The sequence below is a fragment of the Hemicordylus capensis genome, chromosome 3, assembly GCF_027244095.1.
Source record: "Hemicordylus capensis ecotype Gifberg chromosome 3, rHemCap1.1.pri, whole genome shotgun sequence".
Lineage (NCBI taxonomy): Eukaryota > Metazoa > Chordata > Lepidosauria > Squamata > Cordylidae > Hemicordylus > Hemicordylus capensis.
The window spans coordinates 340,522,134-340,547,616 of record NC_069659.1 but is presented as its reverse complement, the minus strand read 5'-3'; the positions used below and the strand labels follow the sequence as shown (position 1 = coordinate 340,547,616).

The following is a 25,483-nucleotide window of genomic DNA, read 5'->3' as shown; positions in this document are numbered from 1 at the left end:
CTTTTTCTTAATGGTATAGTGATCAACTTGGCTTGTGCTTAAAGGTATGGAGATCGACTTGGTTTGTTTTTTAAGGGAAGGAAATCAGTTTGGCTTGTGTTTAAAGGTATAGAGATCAGCTTGGCTTGTTTCAAAATGTACAGAGACACCCACCCACCAAAGCTCTTTACTTGAAAAGCAGAATCCTTGCTGAATTCCTGTTTACAAAAGCAAGCTGGTTCGGGGGAACTCAGTGGTTGGACTGGACAAGGCCCAGCTCGATCGAGCCTGAGCCCTGAACCGCCCAGTTCCATTTAAATTTGGCTCGAATTTGAACTGAACCAAGAAAATTGGTTCCGTTCACATTCCTAAGGCGAAATCTGGCTTTGGTGGTTCTCCCCCTGCCAAGAAGCCTCAGTTTTAACTTGAGCTGCACAGGTTGCTCATTTGCCAGGATGAGAGAGAGCAAGGCAAGGCAAGGCAGGCTTTGTTTGCTTGTTCTTTCTCCCCTGCTCCCACCACGCCCACATACTCCCCCTCAAGGGAGGAGAGTAAATGGGCTCTCCCAGCAAGTCAGACACAGCCTGGAGAGGGAAATGGAGGCTTGTAGTGCCCTCCACCCAGTCCTAGGTGACTGCCTAGGTCTGCCTAGTGTGTGTGTTGCAAGTGCTTCTACAATCATCACATAGTAAACACTATCTTAAAAACATCCTCCCTTAAAAATTAAATTATTTTTAAGATGATGCCCACTACAAATTCATAATTACAGCAAAGGGTTTTGCTTCAGAACTATGACTTTAGTCATATGCAGTAGGGGTGTGCACAGAACCATCTGTAATGGTTCGTTCCATGCTGTCAAACTGGGATGAACTCATTCGGCCCATTTTGAGTGCCTTGTTTGTAAAGGGGAATCTGGTAAGGATTCCCCTTTACAAGCATAGCCGAACCGGTCAAACTGGGCCAAACCTGTTCGATCCAAACCATGCCTGGTTTGGTTTGAACTCAGACAGTCCCCCTTTGGAGGGGGCACTCAAGATCAAGCTCAAACTGGATGAACCGGGTTCGATTTGAACCAGTTCTGCACACCCCTACCAGTTCTTCACACCCCTAATATGCAGATATATGCAGTTTAATTCATTGATTGACTAAAACCCATAAGATGAATCAATTAAGATTCCTTTAATCAAATGACAGCCCTAATTATTATATATCAATAGACTGCTTTACATGTTCATAATGTTACTGGGATTGAAATGCAACTCCATGGAAGACTGAGCTGATATGCCCCCCACCCACCACCACCATTCACAGGTAGTTTAAAAAGGAAGCATTTGAGCAGTATGAGGGAGAGTGAGAAGCAGAAAAATTTCACCTCCTCTGAGCACTGCTACATTATTACATAGTATTGTTCCAAGGGGGGTTCTGGAGAAACATGGTGGCTGCCAGTGGAGGATCCTAGTTTTTATCAGAAATCACTTCAGAATTATGCTACAAAGCTTCACTCAGAGGGGGATGGTAGATTTTAAAAATCATAGCCACCAACCCATGGCTAATGCAAGAAGTACTATGGACAGTGGTGGATCGAGGTAAGGAAAGGGGCTGATTTTGAGTGACTGACTACAAATTATGGACAAAAATAGTCTCAACCCTCATTCCACAATTGAATAGAGTTGCCAGAAAATCTTGCCCTAAGCAAAATTTCATGGTGGATTTGGCGTTTCCTCCTGGAGCAAAACATGTAAGTTATTTTAAGTTTCAATAGCACTAGCAAATGTTCCCAAAGGGGAGGGTGGTGCCAGAGCCAATCTGGGCGGGATGGGCAGAAGGGCCATTGGCTTGGGCCTCAAGGTCCAAGCGGGCCTCAGATTTAACCTGTTAATTATTTGGTGCCTGTCTTTAAAAAAAAAATGGCTAGGGGCTTCAAAAGTTACCTAGGCCTCTCTGGGCCTCTGAGAGGGCCTGAGTGGTGCATATCTAAGACAAGCCTAGTTCACCGTGTTTTGTCTAATCACTCAGGAGGAGCATCTGGGGAATTTCCAGGAAAGCAAAAAAGTGTCTCAATAAGCCTTGTGAAATTCCTCCAAGTGTAGAAGTTTGAGGCTGAATCCTGGTGACTCTGTGTTCATACTGAGTACACCAATGCTTTATTTCAGCAGCCTTTACAGAGGCTGCCTTTGCATATAACGGGTAACAGTGGGTCCAATGAATCCACGGTTTGTCCCCATTCCCTCCGCCACATGCCCAGACAATCCTGATTTGGAGACTGGAAGCCTGAAAGGGAGAGGAACTGGCTGTGTGGGCTTCTTCCTCCTGAACGACAGCCGCAGCAGCCAACTGGAGACAGAGATTGAGAGGAACTTCCTGCCCTCAACTCTGGTTAGAAACATTAGCAGCCTTTGGATAACACATCACTGCTTTCAGACCAGAGGTTTCATTGGTGAAACCAAGGCTGCCAATTCTGGTTTGTGGCCGGAAACCTTGGATCAATTTTTTAATGGTTTCCCGGATTTCGACAACCAGAAACCCAAACTTCTGACATGAATGCCTCTGGTTTGACGTGATGTCCGTGGCCAGAGGGATGAATGGCCTTGAGAGAATGGAGGGAATCAGCTGACTGACTCTGTTTTTGTGACTACTCTTTAACTAAAAAATAAGTAGTCAAAACACAAATAATCCCTTCTCATTCATTTTAAGAGAACAGCTCATGACAATTTCCAGGTAATTTAGAAACCATTCTTGGAACTGTATGCATTTTGACACCTTTTTTTGCAGCAAGCACTGCTGGGTGATTCTGTGACTGGAGTCTGTTTTTAATTTAATTTTTGTTTTGCTCTTCTCCCCCCCCCCCTTTATTTAAAAGAGGACGGGGGTTGGATAAGTCAATGGTAGATATTTATATGCTACATAAAGTAGAGAGGGGAAAATGTAATGCCGAAAGAGGAAAGATTTTATCAATTATTGTTTCTTCATCATGATGTATGTTTTATTTTAAAAAATTCATTCAGTTTGAATTTTTTTATTGATAATAAAAAGGAATCCCCTTCTGTGATTCTAGAAGCAATAAACAAACCTTTGACTTCAAAAAACAAAAACTCATATTTACAGACACATGTGCAAACACTGTTAAGAGCTTGGTAGAGACAATTCATCTGTTCAACACCATATTTTTCTCTCTGATATTTTCCCTTGTGGCTGTATATACTTGGTTTCCCTTCCTGTGAAACGTGCGTCTGGATTCTATGGACCCCAAAAGAGCATTTATTGCACCCATTATAAAATCAGCACATAAGGTCTAGACACTTAGCCAGTGTCCTAGAGCTGGTATAGCCATTTCAATTAACTTTGCTTTTCATGGAGGGTACACAAAACATTGTGGAGTCAAGCAAACAGATAAACAGCAAGCCATTCTTCAAACGTCTCCATGAAATGAGCAAGAATAAAGCTGGAGAGTGCTACATTTACTTCTGTCACTCCCCAGGGCAGTTCTAAGAACACCAGGTCAGGTAGGCTGAGATGCTGAGAAAATGTGCAGTTCCTTCCCAACTGAGCTGTCATGGCATTTCATGCTGTGAATAGCTAACACCCTTCTCTGACAACTAGACAAATATTTCTATTTTTTGCCATTCTGGTCATGCAGTGTCATAGCATTGTTGCCTCAGCTGATTTAGTGCCAGCTCAAGTCAGCTTTCCAGTGTCTGGACACGTAACTGTGCCAGATATTCTTGATAGAACCTTGTTACAATTTCACAGTTGGATTCTTAATGTTTTCCCCTCTATAGAGTTAGAGAGAGAGAGAGAGAGAGAGAGAGAGAGAGAGAGAGAGAGAGAGAGAGAGAGAGAGACTGAGAGAGAGACTGAGAAAAGAGCAAGATGAGCCGAATGCATCCCACTGTCTTTAAGAGGCACTTTGAGCCTCTAGACTGGCTTAAGCCGCAGGAGTGGAAATGGTGACTTCAGATGCTGCAGATTCTACAGCTTGGGATGTTGAGCAGAGAAGCATCCAACCAGACCCCTGGCTGGAAGAGCATGGAAAGACACACAGTTAAAGGATTGTGTCTTATCCCATTAATATCATTGTATTATCCCATTAATACCATGTTTCAAACTCCTTTCCCCACCCACTCTAAAGTTCAACAGAAGCCAGCAGGACAAACTTGCATGTACTGAGGATCCAGGGACTCAGAACAGGCAACAGCAAAAGAGCAGTTCCAAGCTTCTCTAAAAGCTGCAGTTTGCCAACCATCTATCGGCCCAGTTGCTCCACCAGCAGCCAACACTCAGCGGTAGCAATGGGTAGAATTCATGATGAGTCACACTTCATTTTTCTCCCCTTTGGCTGCAGAAAGCTGCTTTGTGACTTGCTCCCTGTCCCTCTCAATTAGCCACAGACTGCTGCTTTTATAAGGTGGCCACCTGTCCTCCCAGACTCAGCCCAGAGATAATCAGTGTTGGGCACTTCCCAGACGGTTAAATTCTATGGCAAGTCTAGATTCCAGGTGTTGTGCTCTTTTCTCCCTTGAGGTTCAGTGTTATCTATTTCGCCACACCACCATGAAACCTTTAGGCAACAAAGCTCCGCAAAGGAAAACATCACAGGTTGCTTATGTGATGTTCTCAGTTATGCAGCTTGAAAGAGTTTGAAACTCATCCAGCAACAGTGAGACACTGTAGGGCTATTCACACAATCCCCGCTGAGGCAGGGAGGGAGGCGGAGGGAAGGCAGGGTTCTACCTACCTCCCCCCCCCCCCACCGCCGGTAATCCTTGCTGTTCTCATTGGTGTGCTGTTGTGCACCCACATGAGCTGCACTGCTCCAATCAGCATGGAGCACTGGAGGCTGGGACTCGTCATTACGGCCTCCAGAAATCCCACAATGCACCATGTGATGATCGCAGTGCATTGGGGAATTCCCCATGGAGTCAGGTGCTCTGTGTATGTTTGGGCTGAGTGCAGCCCAAGCATCCATACGATCCCAAACCATGACCCCAGGTAAAAGCCTGGGTAAAAAGGCGTGCATGGGAGGCAGCCCTGGGATTGGGCTTGATCCTGGTGCTGCACATGAGCAGCCCTACCCAGGTAGGGCTCCTCTAACGTGGGTAGGGCTGCTCGTGTGTGTATCCTTTGTGGGTGCTTTGGAACGAGGGGCTGAAGCAGGGAAGACATAATACATAGCCACTTCATTATTTTCTGGGGAAGACAGACCGGTCCACAATCATTTATGCCTTAGTGACATTCAGATCATACTACTGTAATGCACCCTACAAGGTTCATGGTGATAAACAAAGCATTCATTCACTCACTCTACATGGAACTGTCTTTATAAAACACTTGGAAACTTTTACTAGCAGGTCAGAAGGAGTGTATTACTCTAATTTTGTCTCATCTACATTGGTAGCCTGTTTATCACCACACTCAGTGTATGGTACTGGTTCTTACCTTGGAAGCCCTAAATGGTCCAGGGCCATATATCTGAAGGATTGCCCCTTCCCTTATGTACCCCTCCTTGCACTCAGAGCAGTGTCAGTGGTCTTGCTCATTGTCTCCTTATCATCTGAAATCCAGCAGGTGGTAAAGGAATGGAATGGAATGGAAAGGAGTCTTATGCTATTTTGCCTGCTGCTTTAGTGTTGCGGCCCCCTCCTCCCACCACCAGTGGTGGAGTTGAAGGTGAGCAAGCAGTATGATACAGCTGCTAAAAAGGCAAATGTAATATCAGGCCGCACTTACAGAGACAAAGTGTCCAGATCATGAGAAGTAATCATTTCACTCTATTTTGTGTTGGCCAAACCTGTTGGCCAAGATGAATTCATGGAGGACAGGTCTATCAATGGCTACAAGTCTGAGGGCTATAGGCCACCACCAGCCTTAGAGGCAGGATGCCTCTGAATACCTGTTGCAGGGGAGTAACGGCTGGAGAGAGGGCATGCCCTCAGCTCTTGCCTGTGGGCTTCCCAGCGGCATCTGGTGGGCCACTGTGTGAAAGAGGATGCTGGACTAGATGGGCCTTGGGCCTGATCCAGCAGGGCTGTCCTTATGTGCTTAACTTCACTTGGAATATTGGGTCTAGTTCTCAGCACTGGATTTTAAGGAGGGTGTTGACATACTGGAGGAGGTGTGAAACTTCTCCAAGTTTCTTCTCCTCCACTGGAGGTGGTGTGAAACACACTGGAGGAGGAAACTTCTCCAAAAAGAGGAGTATGGTGAAAAGAAAGCTGAGGGGGGAAATCAGGAGAGTCACTTCGCTCCAGAGTGCATGGCGTTTACTCAAAAGTACAATACTAGAAGCCCAGTTAGATTGTATACCCAAAAGGAGGAAAGGTACCACTAAGTCCAGGAGGATGCCAGCATGGCTAACGGGTACCGTCAAGGAAGCCATAAAAGGGAAGAAGACTTCCTTCCAAAATTGGAAGGCCTGTCCAAATGAAAAGAACAGAAAGGAACACAAACTCTGGCAAAAGAAATGCAAGGTGACAATAAGGGAGGCAAAAAGAGAGTTTGAGGAACATTTAGCCAAAAGTATCAAGGGGAATAACAAAAACTTCTTTAAGTACATCAGAAGCAGGAAACCTGTCAGGGAGGCGGTTGGGCCATTAAACAATGAGGGAGTGAAAGGGATTATTAAGGAGGATATGGAGGTTGCAGAGAAACTGAATGAGTTCTTTGCGTCTGTCTTCACGGCAGAGGATACTGAGCATATACCTGTTCCTGAACCAGGCTTTTTAGGGATGGAGGCTAGAGAGCTGAGTCTGATAGAAGTGACAAGGGATGATGTTCTAAACTGTCTGGAAAAACTGAAAGCTAACAAGTCACCAGGGCCGGATGGCATCCATCCAAGAGTCCTCAAAGAACTCAAATGTGAAATTGCCGACCTCCTTGCTAAAATATTTAACTTATCCCTGAAATCGGGCTCTGTACCAGAGGACTGGAGAGTAGCAAATGTAACACCGATTTTCAAAAAGGGATCCAGGGGCGATCCGGGAAATTACAGGCCGGTTAGCCTAACGTCTGTTCCAGGCAAATTGATGGAAAGCATCCTCAAGGATAAATTTGTAAAGCACCTAGAAGAACAGGCCCTGCTGGGAGTGAGCCAGCATGGCTTCCGCAAAGGTAAATCTTGCCTCACCAACCTTTTGGACTTCTTTGAGAGTGTCATCAAGTATGTGGATAAAGGTGATCCAGTTGACATAGTCTACCTGGACTTCCAAAAAGCTTTTGACAAAGTTCCTCATCAAAGACTCCTGAGGAAACTTAGCTGTCATGGAATAAAGGGACAAGTACATGTGTGGATTGCTAACTGGTTGAAAGACAGAAAACAGAGGGTAGGTATAAATGGAGAGTTTTCACAATGGAGGGAAGTAAGAAGTGGGGTCCTCCAGGGATATGTACTGGGACTGGTGCTTTTTAATTTATTCAAAAATGATCTAGAAGCAGGGGTAAGCAGCGATGTGGCCAAATCTGCAGATGATACCAAACTCTTCCAGGTAGTGAAATCCAAAACGGATTGTGAGCAGCTCCAAAAGGATCTCTCCAAACTGGGGGAGTGGGCGACAAAATGGCAAATGCGGTTCAATGTTAGCAAGTGTAAAGTGATGCACATTGGGACGAAAAACCCCGACTTCAAGTATATGCTGATGGGATCTGAGCTGTCGGTGACAGACCAGGAAAGGGATCTTGGGGTTGTGGTTGACAGCTCGTTGAAAGTGTCGATTCAATGTGCGGCAGCTGTGAAAAAGGCAAATTCCATGCTAGGGATCATTAGGAAGGGGATTGAAAATAAAACGGCTAACATTATAATGCCCTTATACAAAACTATGGTGCGACCACACTTGGAGTACTGCGTACAATTCTGGTCACCACACCTTAAAAAGGACATTGTTGAACTGGAGAAGGTACAGAAGAGGGCAACCAAGATGATCAGGGGCCTAGAGCACCTTTCTTATGAGGCAAGACTACAACACCTGGGGCTTTTTAGTTTAGAAAAAAGACGACTGCAGGGAGACATGATAGAGATGCATGGTCTGGAGAAAGTGGAGAGAGAGAGATTCTTTTCCCTCTCACACAACACTAGAACAAGGGGTCACTCCATGAAATTGATTGCCAGGAGGTCTAGGACCAACAAACGCAAGTACTTTTTCAAACAACGCGTGATCCACTTGTGGAACTCTCTGCTACAGGATGTGGTGACGGCCAACAACCTGGATGGCTTTAAGAGGGGTTTGGATGACTTCATGGAGGAGAGGTCTATCAATGGCTACTAGTCAGAGGGCTGTGGGCCACCTCCAGCCTCAAGGGCAGGGTGCCTCTGAGTACCAGTTGCAGGGGAGTAATGGCAGGAGAGAGGGCACGCCCTCAACTCCTGCCTGTGGCTTCCAGCGGCATCTGGTGGGCCACTGTGCGAAACAGGATGCTGGACTAGATGGGCCTTGAGCCTGATCCAGCAGGGCTGTTCTTATGTTCTTATGAGGTTCAGAAAGCAACAAGATGGTGAAGGGTCTGGAAACTGTCCTATGAGGAATGGTTGAAGGAGGTGGGAATGTTTAGCCTGGAGAAGAGAAGACTAAGGGGAGATAAGATAGCCTTCTTCAAACTGAAGGGAAGTCATATAGAAGAAGGAGAGGACTTGTTCTCTCTTGCTCTTGAGAGCAGGACTAGAAGGGCAGGAATTTCCTAACGGGAAGAGCTATTTGACCCCAGAAACATCTGCCTTGCTCTGTGGTGGCCTCCCTCTGTGGCAGCCTCTCCTTTGCTTCAAGTTTTTAAACAGAGGCTGGACAGATCTTTCAGGGATGCTGCAATTGTTCCCTGCATTAACCAAGAGGTTGGACTTGAAGAACTCCAAGGCACCTTCCAACTCTAAAGTGCTTTGCATTGCTGATGTTTTCTATCATGGAATATATTTGCAATGTAATTTTTGTTATTCACATTAGATTACTTTCTGAAGGGAAAGTAGGGTCTAAATCTTCAAGCAGCAATGGCTACAATCAAGCAATCATCTTAAATATGGTCATAGACCAACATAAAATACAGGGGGTGAGTACACAGTGCAAAGTATAATGCATAACGATACATTAAAAGGCCTAAGGAAACATTAAAAAGTATTTAAACCAGAGGCGCTCTTACCCCTGGACTTGGGGGTGCTGGTCTGTCTGGGGGGGTCCAAATCCTGTCTAGGGGGTCTCCAAATTACCCAACCAGCCCCAGTGTGCCTGCCCTCATCTCCTCTCCTGGTGTCCTATCAGCAGCCAGATAGAAGTGGCAGATAAGCCTTTTTACCGCCCATAGGCAAAAAGCCCCATCCCACCCTCCCTCCCTGGGTAAAGGTAAAAGTAAAAGTTTGGTGAAGGGGAACTCTCCCTTCTTCGCCCCCACGCCCAGCAAAGGGGCAGAAGGCATTTCTTGCTTTCTGCGAAAATGTTCAACCAAGGAGAAGCGCTGAAAACAGGTTGGCCAGAGCTGGGTCAGGAAGAGAATTTTCTTTCTTAATGTTTTTTTGGGGGGGGAGTTGGGGGGCTCATGGAGGGGGAAGGGCTCTGAAGCCCTTCAGGTCCAAGCTCCAAAATTACTTAGGCGCGCCACTGATTTAAATGCATAAAAGGGCATAAAACAACATTAAAAGGCATACAAGTCATAAACGTATAAAAGGCATGGAAAAGGATAGCAATGGCTATACTGTAACTATATTGCTACACAGTAAAAGCCCCTCCAAAAAGCCCTACCATCTCTCAGGTTTTATTTGCACCATTGTGCCTGCCAGGAGAACTCAGGCCTGGTTCTCTCCAAGGGAAAACATGAATCGGAGCACTTTCATGAGCTGTGCTTGAATACGTAGCCTGTGCATTTCCCCTGCATAAATTCTCCTTCAGACTTTACCAAGAAATTCTGCCAGCTAAATGGCAAAGTTCCTCACTCCACACTTGGAGTAATTTTTCACAACCACGCTCTATTTTTAGTGGCAGGAATCAGTTCAACCCTCAGGTTATCTATTTCTTCTCTGGTTAGATCCCATACTCACTTTCTTAAAAGTAAAGACAGAAAGAAGTGATGGCGTTTCAGCCCCACCTATGATCTGAACGTTTTCTCTCTTGTTCCCAGATCTGTGCCTTGCAGCAGCCTGTGCCTATTTAGTGGTGAGGGAAATGGACTTTTCCACAGGATGAAACACTCTCTTCTCCTTGCTATTTCACATGTTCTGAGATCATCTAATGTTGCCAATTTTGACTGAAGCTATTCCTGGAGATTCTGTTTTCCTTCAATAGTCACCTGGAGATTAATACATATTCCAGGAAACTCCAGAACAACCTTGCAGGACGATATTAAGCCTGAGCAGTGGCCATAATGTCTGGCCATTCTGTGTCACACATTTCAAAGGACAGCAAGAAATTATTGCCCTCTGGTCAAGAGCAGGAGGGCCCTCGGTCCTGGCTATGACATAATCCAGACTATACCCTGTCTGCCTTTTCAGCACTACACTAATGCCAGTTCTCTGGCTCTCTAGAGCAGGTTTTCTTAACCTTGGGGCCCCAGATGTTGTTGGACTACAACTCCCATCATCCTCAGCCACAAAGGCCATGTCTGGGGATGATGGGAGTTGTAGTCCAGAAACATCTGGGGGGGGGCAAAGTTAAGAAAACCTGCTCTAGACTAAAGGACAATCAACACAAGTCATCAAAAGTATTGTCTGAGGCAAAAGTTCTTCATGGAGGGCACTATGAAATTTTGGGGTAAGCAAGACAGAATACAGCACAAATTGTCTGCAGTTCACCATTTTCCAGTTCACCATCTGTTTTGCACTGCTGCTCTCCCCAATAGAGCTTCTCTCCTGGCAGCCAGCCTTCTGTTTTTTTAACCCACAGGTCTCTTCATCATGACACTGTGTCACAGGAGGAGAGGAGGCTGCCTTAGACTGAGTCAGACCATTGGTCCGTCTAGCTCAGTATTGTCTATCCTGCATATAAGTGGCTCTCTAGAGTTTTAGGCAGGGGTCTTTCCCAGCTGTACCTGGGACCTTCAAAGCAAATGCTTTCCCACTGAGCAACAACCCATCTCAGGCTGTACATATGGAGCTGCCTTATACGGAGCCAGACCATTGGTCCATCTAGCTCAGTACTGTCTACACTGCCTGACTTTCCAAGGTTACAAACAGGAGTCTCTCCCAGCCCTACCTAGATATGCCAGGGATTGAACCAAGGACCTTCTGCATGCAAAGCAGATGCTCTGCCAATGAGCTACAATCCCATCCTCACAAGTTACATAGGAAGCTATCTTATATAAAAAGGTCTTTCACACGAGCATTTGGGGGTGGTTATTTGCGGGGGGGGGGGGAAGAGCCTGGTCCTGACAGATGAGCAGAGACCCTGTTTGACTCTGCAGGCCCAGCGCACGTGCAAGTAACACAGAGGCTTTCTCTGTTTTGGAACCTGGGAGCTGAGTCCTCTGTGGATTGAAAGAGCTATCCCAAGATGCACTGCACTGTCTGGAGATCCCCCATTAGAGCACCAGACGCCCTCTGAGTGGCCACAAGGGGGCAGGAGGCAGGCCCAGTCCGACTCAAGCCATTTTGAGGAAAGGATTATAGAGAGTGCTGTGCAGGGTAGCACATACGCACATAGCAGCCCATGTAGCCCCTGCTCTTTACTATAAACATGGCAGGCAGCTGCTGGGAGCTGCTGCAAAAGGGAAATGCCCACACATGATCAAAAATATGAAGGTAGGGGAGCTCTCTCTCTTTACCTTGGTAAAGAACAGGGTAGAGAAGCTTGGCTACCCACATTTGAGCAAGCTCAGCTGGAGGGATTTTCGTGGGTTATCATGAGCCTCCAAACCTGGGCTGCATGCCTCCAACCTTCATTTTGATAATCAGAAGAATAGCCCTCAAGAGACACTTGGTCTACCCACTTAGTCTACACTGATTGGCAGCTGCTCTCCAGGTTTTCAGGTAGGTATTTCCCAGCCGTACCTGTAAATGCCAGGGATTGCATGCAAAGCAGATGTTCTTCCTCTGAGCTCTTGTCCTTCATGTCCACATGAAATATTGTGGTGAAGAAATGTGTGGGTAAACAGTTGTGGTGATCAGCAACCACCATGACGAACATTGCTGGGAAAATAACATCTGAGGTTACCCAGCTTTCCCAACCCCACACCTCTCCCAATTTTATGCCTTTGAATGGGGTGGGAAAATGGGGGGGGGGCATTCTGGGGGTGGAAAAATGGGGGGGGGGCATAAGCAGATTCACACTTATACTGGAGCATACACTGGAGCAGCAGCATCTTGTCACTTGCCTAGACCACAGGTTTCAACTTGTGATATTTTAGTTAAATAACTTAAGTGTATTTCTCTGGGCTTGGATATAACCTTAGAAGACACACTTTGATTCAGAAGAAAAGGTCTTCCCAGATGTTTACTCTGATGACTCCCAAGAAAACGATCTACTGTTCCCCCGCAAACAGATTATTAGGCCTTACTACAAATCAAAGAAAGGATGTGGCAGAAACAAAGTAATTCAGCCAGCTGAAGGTGCTCAGATTTCCAGTGAAATCTGCGGATGCTGTACAATCTGATACAATCTATATATTTATTTCTCCTAGGTGTACCCATCTCAAATCCCATGTGTGGCAGCTCTTGCGAGAGTTTGCAAGCAGCTGCTGATTAGCAATGGGGACAGGGAGAAAATAGGGATGCCGGTTGCCAGTAGGCAGTCAGCCAGCGGGAGCAGGCGGTGTCAGGCTGGTCAGCCTCTGGGAGCAGCAGGCAGTGGCAGGCCAGCCACCAGGAGCAGGCAGCAACAGGCCGACCCAGCCTCCGGGAATTGGTGGACGGGCAGGAGGGAGGGAGGAGGTGGCGGGCTGGCCTTCCGGCTGGCCCACCAGCCAGAAACCAAGGGCACGCGGACAAGCAGAAAGAAGTGGGCTGCTCCTGACAGCAGCCAGCCAGCCAGGCTGCCAGGAGCAGGCGGTGGGCTGGCCACCAGGAGTTGGCAGGTTGGCAGGAGGAGGTGGTGGGCCAGCTTTCTAGCTGGCCCACCAGCCAGAGACCGTGGGCCGGGGTGGGGGGAGAAGCGGGCTGGAATGTGGGGAAGAAGTGGGCTGGGGGGAGAAGCGGGCCAGGCAGAGGGGGGAGAAGTGGGCCAGGCATGGGATGGGATGGGGGGAAGTGAGCCGGTTGGGGGGAGGGGGAAGCAGGCAAGCAGAGGTGCAGATGCTCTGCGCCCGGTCCAGCTAATTATTTTTATATTCCTTCTATGGTCATATCTGTTTACTTTCTTCTCATTAGACCTCTCACCTAGTCACAAGCATTTTACATGACCAGCGCCCAAGAATTGTGTGGAGAAAGTAGACAGAAATTCTTCTCTTTCTCACATAACACTAGGACCAGAGGTCATCCCATGAGATCACCAGGAAATTTAGGACCAACAAACGGAAGTACTTTTTCACACAACACATAATAAATTTGTGGAATTCTCTGCCATGAGATGTGGTGACAGCCAAGAACCTGGATGGCTTTAAGAGGGGTTTGGATAACTTCATGGAGGAGAGATCTGTCATCAGTTACTAGTCGGAGGGCTATAGACCACCTCCAGCCTCAAAGGCAGGATGCCTCTGAGTACCAGTAGCAGGGGAGTAACAGCAGGAGGGAGGGCATGCCCTGCCTGTAGGCTCCCAGAAGCATCTGGTGGGCCACTGTGTGAAACAGGATGCTGGACTAGATGAGCCATGGGCCTGATCCAGCAGGACTGTTCTTATGTTCTTAATTTCCCAGATATTGTTATGTTTCACTACGTCAACCTGCAGGATATCTATGGGTGTTTTTTTGCTTTATGTATCTGTGTTCAAATCCCCTCAATAAGCTATTAGCCTATCTTAGTGAAGTAAGGTAAGCTGTTTGCTTTACTGTTTGCAGGGGAACAGCAGAGTCTGTTCATTTTCTTGGGAGTCATCAAATTAAACATCTGGGAAGACCTTTTCTTCTGAACCAAAGTGACTCTTCAGAGGTTGTGGCCAAGCCCAGAGAGATACACTTAAAATTATTTAAATAAAATCTCACAAACTCACAAAGTTCTTTTATGAACTATATGGTTCATAGAGCTTTATGGTTTCAACTCACAGGCTTCTTTACAAACAGCTGAATTAACCCTTTGAGGAAGGGGAGAAAACACTCACCAATACTTGGGTATCCAGGCGTTGAAGGGTCACCTCCACTGTTTAAGGACACCATAAAAGCTTTATTGCTCATGTTCCAAGTCTTTGGTAAATCGCAAGGGTCGATATAAAGAAGGACACCTCCAAAACCTGCCTCTTCTAGTAGAGAAAGCTGAAAAGACAGCAGAGGCAAAATGAGAGCATCAGGACGAGCCCTTTTAACAGAATGTCAAACCTATATTTTCAAAGGGCAGGTTCACACGTAACGGTGGCAAGTAATTACAGGAGAGCTGCTAGCTGCTGCCAGACACAGTTCCACCACTGCTACCGTTTCCTTGATGTGTGTAAAGCTGGAAATCTGAGGAGTATGTCAATTACCCACCCCAGCCTGACATTCGTAAACAACATTTGAAATTGGCTGGACAATGTCAGGCTGGAACCAGTTAACGAGGACATTTCTGAATTCAAGCAACACATAAAGAGTAGCACAGCATGCACCCAGCATGAACTGGTGCCTCTTCTAGACTTCCAATTTCACATGTGAACCCATCCAAAGACTGGAAAATGTAGGTGGGGAATTAGTGTCACCGCAGAAGATATGGTGTGGTTTAGTGCTGTGATCCACTTTCCCCCCTCTGTGCATATAGAATTTTGTAGATTCTTTATGCTTATACATCTAAAGGGTTTTATTGCAGACTTTGTCAGCTCATATCTTGTTTTCCACTAAAGACCTTGTAATCACCTTCATTCCTGTATTCCTGTTTTGTACGTCATATCTTTGTACAACTTGGTACAGCAAGGGAGAGATAAGGTTTACTTTAAACATATGATGTATCCTTTGTTCTGTAATCTTCTCCAGGTATTATTCAGCTCTGCTTAATGGCACAGCGGGGAAATCACTTGACTAGCAAGCCAGAGGTTGTCGATTCGAATCCCCACTGGTATGTTTCCCAGACTATGGGAAACACCTATATTGTGCAGGAGCAATATAGGAAGATGCTGAAAGGCGTAATCCCATACTTCATGGGAGATGGCAATGGTAAACCCCTCCTGTATTCTACCAAAGATGACCACAGGGCTCTGTGGTCACCAGGAGTCGACACCAACTTGACGGCACACTTTACCTCTACCTTACCTTATAAAATGTCTATGGCACTTATCCTGGTGTGTGCTTATTATCTTCGAATCCTAAAACCTGTTGGTCACCGATTGGCCACCGGTGCCAATAAAGGAATGGGTTAAGCATTCCTCCCCTGCCACTTCTCAATTCCAAATTGCCTGCTTCTGAAGCTTCATTTTCATAATAAAGTGACACTTTAAAAAAATAGCTACATGTATTCAGTTAAACATTAGTTGGGTTTCTTTTGTTTTATTTTGACAGGCTTCAGGGGACTCAGATCCAGGGTACAGCAAGCCGCTGCTGCTACCATGGTTACACAATCCAGTCAAAGAAGGTGCCGTACAATTGCTAAAATGATAACATGGCCTTAAAGCACAAACATGATTTCTTGGGAACAAACACATCAGCATTCCTTCAAACAAACATCTTGGTCAAACAACTTCTCCGGGATTTTGCATTTATAAACTTCGTTTCTTAACAGGTAAGAACAACTCCAGGCTTCTTGGTGGAATATTCATGATGATCAGGAGGAACTCATTACCAGCTGGAACATGGAGCCAATTTTTTAGAGAGTGTAAGGCTCAATTCCCCAAGGATGGAGACACAATTGTTTGCTATGAGACATAAAACATTTTCTCTCCAAGCTCAGGACTGAGGTAGGCTCAGACTGAGAGAGAAGAAAGTATTTCTTCGCACAAAGTGTGATTATCTTATGGGATTGGCTACCCTAAGAAGTGGTTATGGTATTGTCCCAAGGAACAACAGAGCAGCGTAAGCTCTCAATTTGCACAGGGGTGATGCTTTGAGGGATTTGTTCCTTACTAGGTGTAGTCCTGGGAGGGTTGAGGACACACCAACTTTCCCAGACATGCACTAATGCAGAACCTATCTGAATCAACCTATTGTGGGTTGGTTCAGGTGATACTTTCCTCCCTATCTGGCCCAGACAATTAAAAAGACTATGCACTGAAAACATGCTCATCCGGACATATTTCACATTCCTTTATCACACTGAAGGCAGGTCATTCAAACCATCCTCCAAGCAATAAAACAAGACAGTAGGAACTTTCCCAGACAGCAGGCTTTGCCACAGGATTAAGTAGGATGAAGTAATGTGAGTTATGGATATTTTGAATCTGCCTAAAAATCCGACACAAAAAATGGATTTATTGACCCTGGACAGAAACTGGATAAACTCCAATGGGCAATGAAAAACTCGAATCATGTATGGAGTGCTCCCCGATAGCTCACGGGGACTTCGACTTACAGCTGGACTTGCCTTTCCAGTTAAAGTAAAATTGCCATCTGGGAATGTTCCAGAAGAATCTCAGGGTGCCCTCTCAGTATGACACTCTTCTTAATTGTGTGGGCAACTTCTGGAGTGGCGAGCAGGGGCATAACTATAATAGGGCAAGGGGAGACAGTTGTCTGGGGGCCCCCTGACTTGGGGGGCAGAGGCAAGTCACATGACTGACTCCCCCAGCCGCTCACCCACCCGGGCTTCCTTCAGTTGTAGTCATCCTCCGAAATCAATATGAGTGTTAAGACCTGGAGCTACCAGAACAGCATGTCTTTCTCTAGTACCATTAAATGACTTGCATCGTCCACAATTTACAAAACCTTAAAAAAATAATGTAGGATGATCTTCTATTGTGAGCAGGGGGCATTTTAAAATCTTGTCTCTGGGCCCACTCCAACCTTGCTACGCCGCTGGTGGTGAGAGTATAACAGCTGCCAAAGTCCAGAACTGACATCATCTGGGGGTGACTGCTGGCTGCAGAGTGATCCAGAAGTAAGGGAGTTGGCCAAGATGTCCTGTGTGTGAGGTTTCTGAACTGTCACAGCCTTACCAGAACACAGAGCTCACAAGCCCTAGACTGACTGCACCCAGACAAGCTGACTATTAGATCCTCACAGAACAGGCAGAGTATAAAGGCTTCCTGTCAGAAGCCAGACTTTGCCTCAGTATCAAGGTCTTCCTGGGCCTGGTGTGCTGCAAAGCCTTTCTGAAAGTTCAACTTGGACCACCAGTTTTGGCTTCAGCTGTCAGTTTGCTCTCTGATCCTGGCCCGCTCAGCTCCCATTCCTGATGTTGGCTTCAACTCTCACCCTAAGCCAGTTCGCACAAATGCTCTCACCCTAAGCTGTAAACTGCCCTGAGCCATCTGTGTAAACTGCCCTGAGCCATTTTTGGAAGGGCGGTATGGAAATCAAATAAATAAATTAATTAATCTATGAGGGTAGGGCACACATTCTTGACAGCATGGAAAGCTGTCCATGCTCCCAATTTTTGATCATCTGTTAGCAAACCACTGGGTAGGAGGAGCAGGGAGTGAGGGTGTGTGAGACAGGAGCTGGGTAGGACAGCATTGTCCTACCCAGCACTTGTACCCAGGACTTGAACAAGGAAGGAGGAAGAGAAGAGAAGAAGAGAGCAGGTCTTGTGGTAGCAAACATGACTTATCCCCTTAGCTAAGCAGGGTCCACCTTGGTTGCATATGAATGGGAGACTAGAAGTGTGAGCACTGTAAGATATTCCCCTCAGAAGATGGAGACACTCTGGGAAGAACATTTAGGTTCCAAGTTCCTTCCCTGGCATCTCCAAGATAGGGCTGAGAAAGATTCCTGCCTGCAGCCTTGGAGAAGCTGCTGCCAGTCTGTGAAGACAATACTAAGCTAGATAGACCTATGGTCACTCAGTATATGGCAGCTTCCTATATTTCTATGAAAAGCTGTCCTACCCAGCTCATCTCTCACAGACTATCACTTTCCCCTCCTCCTACTTAGTTTCCTAACCAATGATCAATAATTGGGTGTGCACACATCTCTCAAAGTTTTGTGATCATGTGGACTGCCTTCCTGTTTTTTTATTCTGTTCTCTGCTTTGTCTGCTTGGCCCTCCCACTCCTCACTTCAGACGCTGCACTATTCACTCGTGGCTGCCCACCACAACCTATCTCTGGCATCCTGAAAACAGAACATTCACCTGTTTTAAGAACAAGAACAATCACCAGTTCTTGATGCAGTTCTTGATGCTATGATGCAGCCAGGAATCTTTAAATGCTTGAGAACTGATTCTCAGGGCGCTGGGTTGTGTGACTGAAGAGAACCAGTTATACCAATTTAAATTGGAAGCACAGATTATGACCAGACTCTTGGGTTGTTGACACTTGGGTTGACTTCCCACTGCCCCTACCCTCATTAATGGAGAAAGCAGAATGTCTGCAGGACTGACGAGCCTCTCCTTGCCTCTGGACCTGCCAAGTCATCTGGCTTGTGCTCCACAGTCTAGGAAAAACTTGGCTGTCAAGTTAGGTCATACTGCCTGCCTCCATGGACATCACATGTTCACCCAGCCTAGGAATTTGCAGTTTCCGAGAGAAACTGAGAATTTCCCCTGAGAAATTCCATGTGTCTGACAGAAGCTCATCTGCCTTCTGGATATTTCCAAAAGTTTCTGCTTGGGAAGAATTCTGAAATTTGCTTTGAATTTCATTTTCACATTCAGCTGTGAAAAGGGCCAATTCCATGCTAGGGATTATTAGGAAGGGAGGGGGATTGAAAATAAAATGGCCAATATTATAATGCCCTTATACCAAACTACAGTGCAGCCACACCTGGAGTACTGCGTACAATTCTGGTCATCACATCTAAAAAAGGACATTGTAGAACTGGAAAAGGTGCAGAAGAAAGCAACCAAGATGATCAGGGGCCTAGAGCACCTTCATTATGAGGCAAGGCTACAACACCTGGGGCTATTTAGTTTAGAAAAAAGACGACTGCGGGGAGACATGATAGAGGTCTATAAAATCATGCATGGCGTGGAGAAAGAGAGAAATTCTTCTCCCTCTCACATAACACTAGAACCAGGGGTCATCCCATGAAATTGATTGCCAGGAAATTTAGGAACACCAAACGGAAGTACCGTTTCACACAACGCATAATCAACTTGTGGAATTCTCTGCCACAAGATGTGGTGACAGCCAACAACCTCGATGGCTTTAAGAGGGGCTTGGATAACTTGATGGAGGAGAGTTCTATCAATGGCTACTGGTCAAAGGGCCATCTCCAGTCTCAAAGGCAGGATGCCTCTGAGTACCAGTTGCAGGGGATTAACAGCAGGAGAGAGAAAATGCCCTCAACTCCTGCCTGTGGGCTCCTCAGAGGCATCTGGTGGGCCACTGTGTGAAACAGGATGCTGGACTAGATGGCCCTTGGCCCAATCCAGCAGGGCTGTTCTTATGTTCTTATTTTGTGTGAAATTACGGTGCCAGCCTGCCAGATATATAGTTGCCAGTTCCCTCTGTCACTATCTCGCATGGTAGGAGTATGTGTGAAAATATCACAGCCATGTGGAAAGACCCATACAATTGATCTTGCCCACATGATTGTGGTATTATGATTATTAGCCAACATTCTAACAGTGCACATGTGCTTCTATGGCACATATGCAGCACTAGCCTCTGTGTTTCAAAAGCCAAGATGCTCTTGCACAAGAGCAGCACAATGATTTTCAGTGTTCTCTCCTTGTTCTGGAGTCTGGAAGTGCTCTTTGACAGCAGAAACACATCCCAGACAGTGGGCAGCACAGCCCTCAGATACATGTTTTCATGGATCAACGAGTGCTTCTGGAGCAAGGGGAACATGCCAAAATTGTTACACTCTTGTGCAAGAATGCTTCACTTTGGAATCAGGGTGGCTAATGCTGCATCCATGCATTTGTTAGAAGTGCAGGTGCACAGCTGGTCAGGATAATGACCATTAAAATTGCATATCACTGATAAGATCCAGTATTACCCTTCACAGAAGAATGACACACGAGTCTATGGAAGACTGCACTGATGGATCAATTAACACAACAACTTGGAATTTCTCAAGGAATTCTCAAGAACGTTAATAAAAAACAATCTTTTTATTAACTGTTGGTATCCTTTTATATCATACACAAACAAACATCCAGATATCTTTCATGGTTCTAGAAGACATTTGACATTTTGGAAGGATATTCTTTCTCTCTGAAATAAAAATTGTTCCTTTTATTCTCTTTTTCTTTTTTCGGTTGTCTTGTATCTGATAGATATTCCCTGAAATGTTAATGTTACATTATTGACACTTTTTATTTATGAAACTGTTTTGTTGCTGTTTGATTGTCTTTTAAAAGATATGTAAAACTGATGAATAACCATTAACTTAGAATATTTATGTACCATTTTTCAACAAAAGGATCAGAAAGCATCTTACACAGCAAAATGATGATGATAATCACACACAGTATGCCTAAACTAAACAGGTTTTGTATATCAGTAATGCTATTTTTATTTTGTTAGCCACATTGACCATGGTAATGGAAATGTGGGGTATAATTTTTATCCGTCAATACTACAAACATGTGGCAATAATGCCATGGGGAAAGATTTCCTACATGCCTGGGCGAATCTGTAAAGAGGTCATCTTTCTTTCCTGTTGTTTTAAAGAAACTAATTATATTTTTATGAAGAAAAAAAGCCTCTCTGTTGTCTAATAATAGTAATAGAAAGAAATATTGGATTATTTTCACATACAAGATTTGGCTCCATTTTCATCACTCCACAGCTACAATCTCTCCCTAAATCTCTACAGACGCCTTGTTCTAATTTAATCACAGACACTTTGATTTAGATTTCCCGATTTTCATGTAAAGTCAGAAAGGGCTGGGTATGTAATTCTCAGAGCAGTGACTTCAATGACAAGGCCGCAGCATGTAGAAACTAATGGCCTTGATGCTCATTTGTAAGGAGGCCCATTGTTACCACTCCAGCTGCACAAGAGGGACTTACAATAAAAGTACATATAACATGCACTTGCACACTGGCTTCTGTTTACACTCAAAGCATACCAGAGAATGTGATTTGGTGCTCAGTGACTTCTAATTGGTATATGCACAGTTGGGTATATTCTTGTGTCAGTGTGTAATACAGTACTGTGGTACTCTCTCCCCCGCAGCTCATGCCCATTAGGGATGGCACCACATTTTGGAACTGGGAGTTCAGAAAGCAATTCCCACAGTTTGGAAAAGGTGCACCACTTTTGAGCTGAGGTACACTCGCCTCTGCGATTTGGCTTGTTTCATATTTCAGAATTGTGAATGCAAACAAGGGGTAGTACCCAAACAAAATCGCAATACAAATACAAAAATCACACACACACACACACACACACACACACACACACACACACACACACACACACATGAATGACCACTTATACTTCTCTTAATGATCTTTATCTGGACAGAGGAAGATTTCGAAATGTAGTTTTAGCACTACACATATTCATCAGTATGTTGTGACACAGCTATACTTGTTTTCTAGTCATTACTCATTGTATTTTTTTCTTGCCATTAGCGAGGTGGTACTTATGCTGGTAACCTCCTGGCTTGACTACTATAATGCACTCTATGTGGGTTTGCCTTTGTATGCAGTCTGGAAACTACAATTGGTACAACCCAAATGGACCACAAAACACCTATTTTAAAAGAACTGCACTGGCTGCCGATATGATTCCAGGCAAAATACTAAGTGCTGGTTATTACCGATAGATAGATAGATAGATAGATAGATAGATAGATAGATAGATAGATAGATAGATAGATAGATAGATCCCTTCACGGCTTGGGCCCAGGGTATTTAAGAGAGGGCCTTCTTTTTTGATAAACCCTGCCACCTACTACAGTCTTTGGGAGAGGTCTGGTTAAAGTTGCCACCAGCTCCTTTGGTGGTGACTCGGGAACCAGGCTTTCTCTGGGGCTGCCTGGGGCTTTGGAAACAGCTCCCTATAGAAATAAGAGCATCTCCTCCTCTGTTTTTAGGAAGAACCTCAAGATGCACCTGTTTTTGCAGGCTTTTAATTGGAATTAGTTTTAATAACCTGCTATGAGATTGCTTTTGTGGGATTTTCATCTGCTTTTACTCTTTTATGTTGCATTTTAAATTTTGTATACCACCTAGAGATGTACATATCAGGAGGTATAAACATATGATGAATAAATTAAAAAAAATGAGGCTGTGCACATCACCATGAGACAGGCAGGGAGGGCAGGCAGAGAGAAAGCAGGGATGAGCCTACCTCCCCCCCCCCACCCATGATCTTCCAATGCCTCTTCGGCACGCCATGGTGTGCTCATGCAATCCCGTGCCAGGCAGTGGTCTGATTCAGCAGATTCTAAGGAGGAACTGCCTGACCCACAGCCCCCTGATATGGTCCTGCTGCAGGACCCTGAGGAGGAAGCCCCGCAGACGGAGAGATTACCTATTGTGGATCAATAGGTGGCTGACAGGGAGCCATTGCCTTCTTCAGATGTGGAGGAGCCCGGACCAAGCAGTAGACTCGTGAGCTACCTAGAGCAGCATCGGCGTGACCTCAGAAAATATCAGCGTTTTGTGCTGTTTGGCTGAAAAGTCTGACCTGAGAGGCATTTGAATCTGTAGCCCAGAAGGCAGACGGGGCTGTGATTGGCTTCACCTGGTGAAGCCTTGAAGGGGTATCAATTCAGGCTGCTTACTCTGCACTGTGCTGGTTTCAACTGATTGCTTTGGCGTGCAGTTCCAGCTCCCTGCTCTGCAGTACTTTGCTCCTGTTTGATCCTGGGATCTTGAGCCTGTGCCTAGCTATTGACTTGTGACTCTTTTCGGAACCCCTTGAACGACGGAACTGGCAACTGACCCCTCTCCTGGCATTGAACCATATTGGACTTGGCATTCAACTATGATTTATGGAATGACGATTCAAATGTGGTCATTTCCATTGACTTTGTTCTACATACACTTGCTTCCACTGTGTTGTGAGTAAAAGCTCTAACCCCAGGGTCAGCGGAACGGGAGGAGGGCACCTGCTGCTTCCGGCGACTTTTGTCAAATGAAACCAAGTTTGTCCAACTGTTCCCCAGGTACCTTTGTACCTAGTACCTACCTTCAGGCAGATGTGGTTTCTTTGATTGCTTGTTCTTCCTAAGAATTCTCTCTGTTGCTAATACTACGTAATTGCTGAGCCCTCAAATGCCTTGCAGGTTGAAAAGTAATTTTCCAGGCTCCTACTTTGCAGTGAGAGAGGAGTGTGGGGAATACATTATAGGGAGAGGAGAGTCCCAAAAAGTGCCTAGCAAAACAACCCATGCAAGGGTAGCCCTGTGTGTCTGTGAAAGAGAAAGGCCGGCCCAACAGACCTTCTCCCCCACACCTCAGTTAATAGCACTTACATTTAGCACTTACTCTCTGGAAAGCATTGCCTGTCCTCAAATCACAGAGCTTCGCTAGGATTTATAGGTTGCAGTGGGGCACCAGAATCCCTAGCACCAGCCCTGTCTAATCCCACTCATTACAGCTGTTGCTTTGATTTATTGCAGAAGCGTGAGCCCTTGACATCCACATTGCTCCATACAGTGCAGATCTCTGGAGGCTGGGCCTTGTCTTTCTGGGCCTTGTCTGCAGGATTCCCACAATGCACCATGCAATGACCACAGTGCATTGAGGGATTCCCTTTGGAGTCAGGTGCTCTAGGAGTTCTGGTCTTGTGGTAGCAAGCATGACTTGTCCCCTTAGCTAAGCAGGGTCCACTCTGGTTGCATATGGATGGGAGACTTGATGTGTGAGCACTGCAAGATATTCCCCTGAGAGGACGGAGCTGCTCTGGGAAGAGCAGAAGGTTTCAAGTTCCCTCCCTGGCTTCTCCAAGATAGGGCTGCGAGAGATTCCTGCCTGCAGCCTTGGAGAAGCCACTGTCAGCCTGTGAAGACAATACTGAGCTAGATAGACCAATGATCTGACTCAGTATATGGCAGTTTCCTAGGTTCCTAGGTTCCTAGAATGCTGCAGCCCAAGCATACTCATGACCTTGGCCCCGGGGTTAAGGACACACATGCACCCTTAAACCCTGGCTAAAGTAAGACTACCCGCAAGGGCAGCACAGGGATTGGACTTGCTCCTCATGGTGCACAGAGGCAGCCAAACCAAGGCTGGGCTCTGCATTTGGATGCTTGTGTGCACAGCCACCTTACATTGTATTTAAAATTTATTATATATATTTTTTTATTTGTATGGTTTCAGCCCTTCCCAGTTTTCCCTGCTGCACCATTCCTCCTCCCACTTCCTTTCCAAGTTTTCAATGCAAGGTGGAGAAGGAGGGAAAGCAATGCTGGGGAACACTTCAGACAGTCTTTACGTTCTAAGTGGAAGCTACTAAGCAGTCTCTCAAGCCTCCACTGTATTGCTGGAAAATCTGGAATGCATTTTTATCCTGCCGCAATATGTTTAACCAGGGTGCACTTAAAACTACAGATCCCACATCTCTGAAGAACAGCCACAGAACCACTGCTTAGCTTTGGGGCAAGATGCTTCTCTCAGCTAACTAGGTGGAAACTTTGCATTTAGAAGTAAATCTGCTGTGTCTAATCATAGGCAAGGCAATGGCTGCCTCATGGAAGCCAACATGGTAGTGTCCTCCCGCTTGCGTGAACTCTTGGCCAGCAACAGCAGTCTGGAAGTCACCAAGTAACCCCTGCTAACTGAGCAGAGTGACACCTTTTAAAGTGACGATTCTCTTATATTCACTGGGGGAGAAAAACTGGCCCTATCCAGCTCCAGCACAATCATCCAGGGGATGTTGCTAGTGTCTACCTTATGCTTCTTATTCAATTGTAAGCCTTTTGGGTCAGAGAACCATCTTATTCGTTTATTATTTTTCTATGTAAACCACTTTGGGATCTTTTGTTGAAAAGCAGTTTGTAAATAGCAGTAGGGTGGTCACCTTAAGTGGCGCAGCAGGGAAATGCTTGACTAATAAGCAGAAGGTTGCCAGTTCGAATCCCCGCTGGTACTATATTGGGCAGCAGTGATATAGGAAGATGCTGAAAGGCAACGTCTCGTACTGTGCGGGAGGAGGCAATGGTAAAACCCTCCTGTATTCTACCAAAGAAAGCCACAGGGCTCTGTGGGCACCAGGAGTCGAAATCAACTTGACGGCATACTTTACCTTTACCTTTCAATAGTAGTAGTAGCAGTCATACCACCACCATCTTCTTTGTTCCTTCCCACATCAATCCAGGACACATGGGGCGGACCAATAGCATTACTGATTATCAATGTTGGTCCATGTGATAATAGTCCACATTGCTGTAGGAAGCAATCATATTGTCTTCTCCTCCCATGTGATAGTCTGGATTCAAGCATTACTTGGATCGAGCCATTAAAGGTAAAGTGTGCTGTCGAGTAGATG

At 45.7% G+C, this 25,483-nt stretch overlaps 1 protein-coding gene across 11 annotated transcripts in view; it reads right to left on the bottom strand.

Annotated features, from left to right (window-relative positions):
* The window catches only part of NAALADL2 (N-acetylated alpha-linked acidic dipeptidase like 2), a 1,287,075-nt gene that overhangs the window by 399,365 nt on the left and 862,227 nt on the right, over positions 1-25,483 (bottom strand). For all 11 annotated transcript variants that reach the window (XR_008319557.1, XM_053310111.1, XM_053310109.1 and 8 more), the window contains one exon: positions 14,137-14,287. Coding sequence is in view for 10 of the 11 variants with exons in the window: in XM_053310111.1 (XP_053166086.1) it covers positions 14,137-14,287 (151 nt within the window). In the remaining variant the exon portion in view is untranslated. The remainder of the gene's footprint in view (positions 1-14,136; positions 14,288-25,483) is intronic.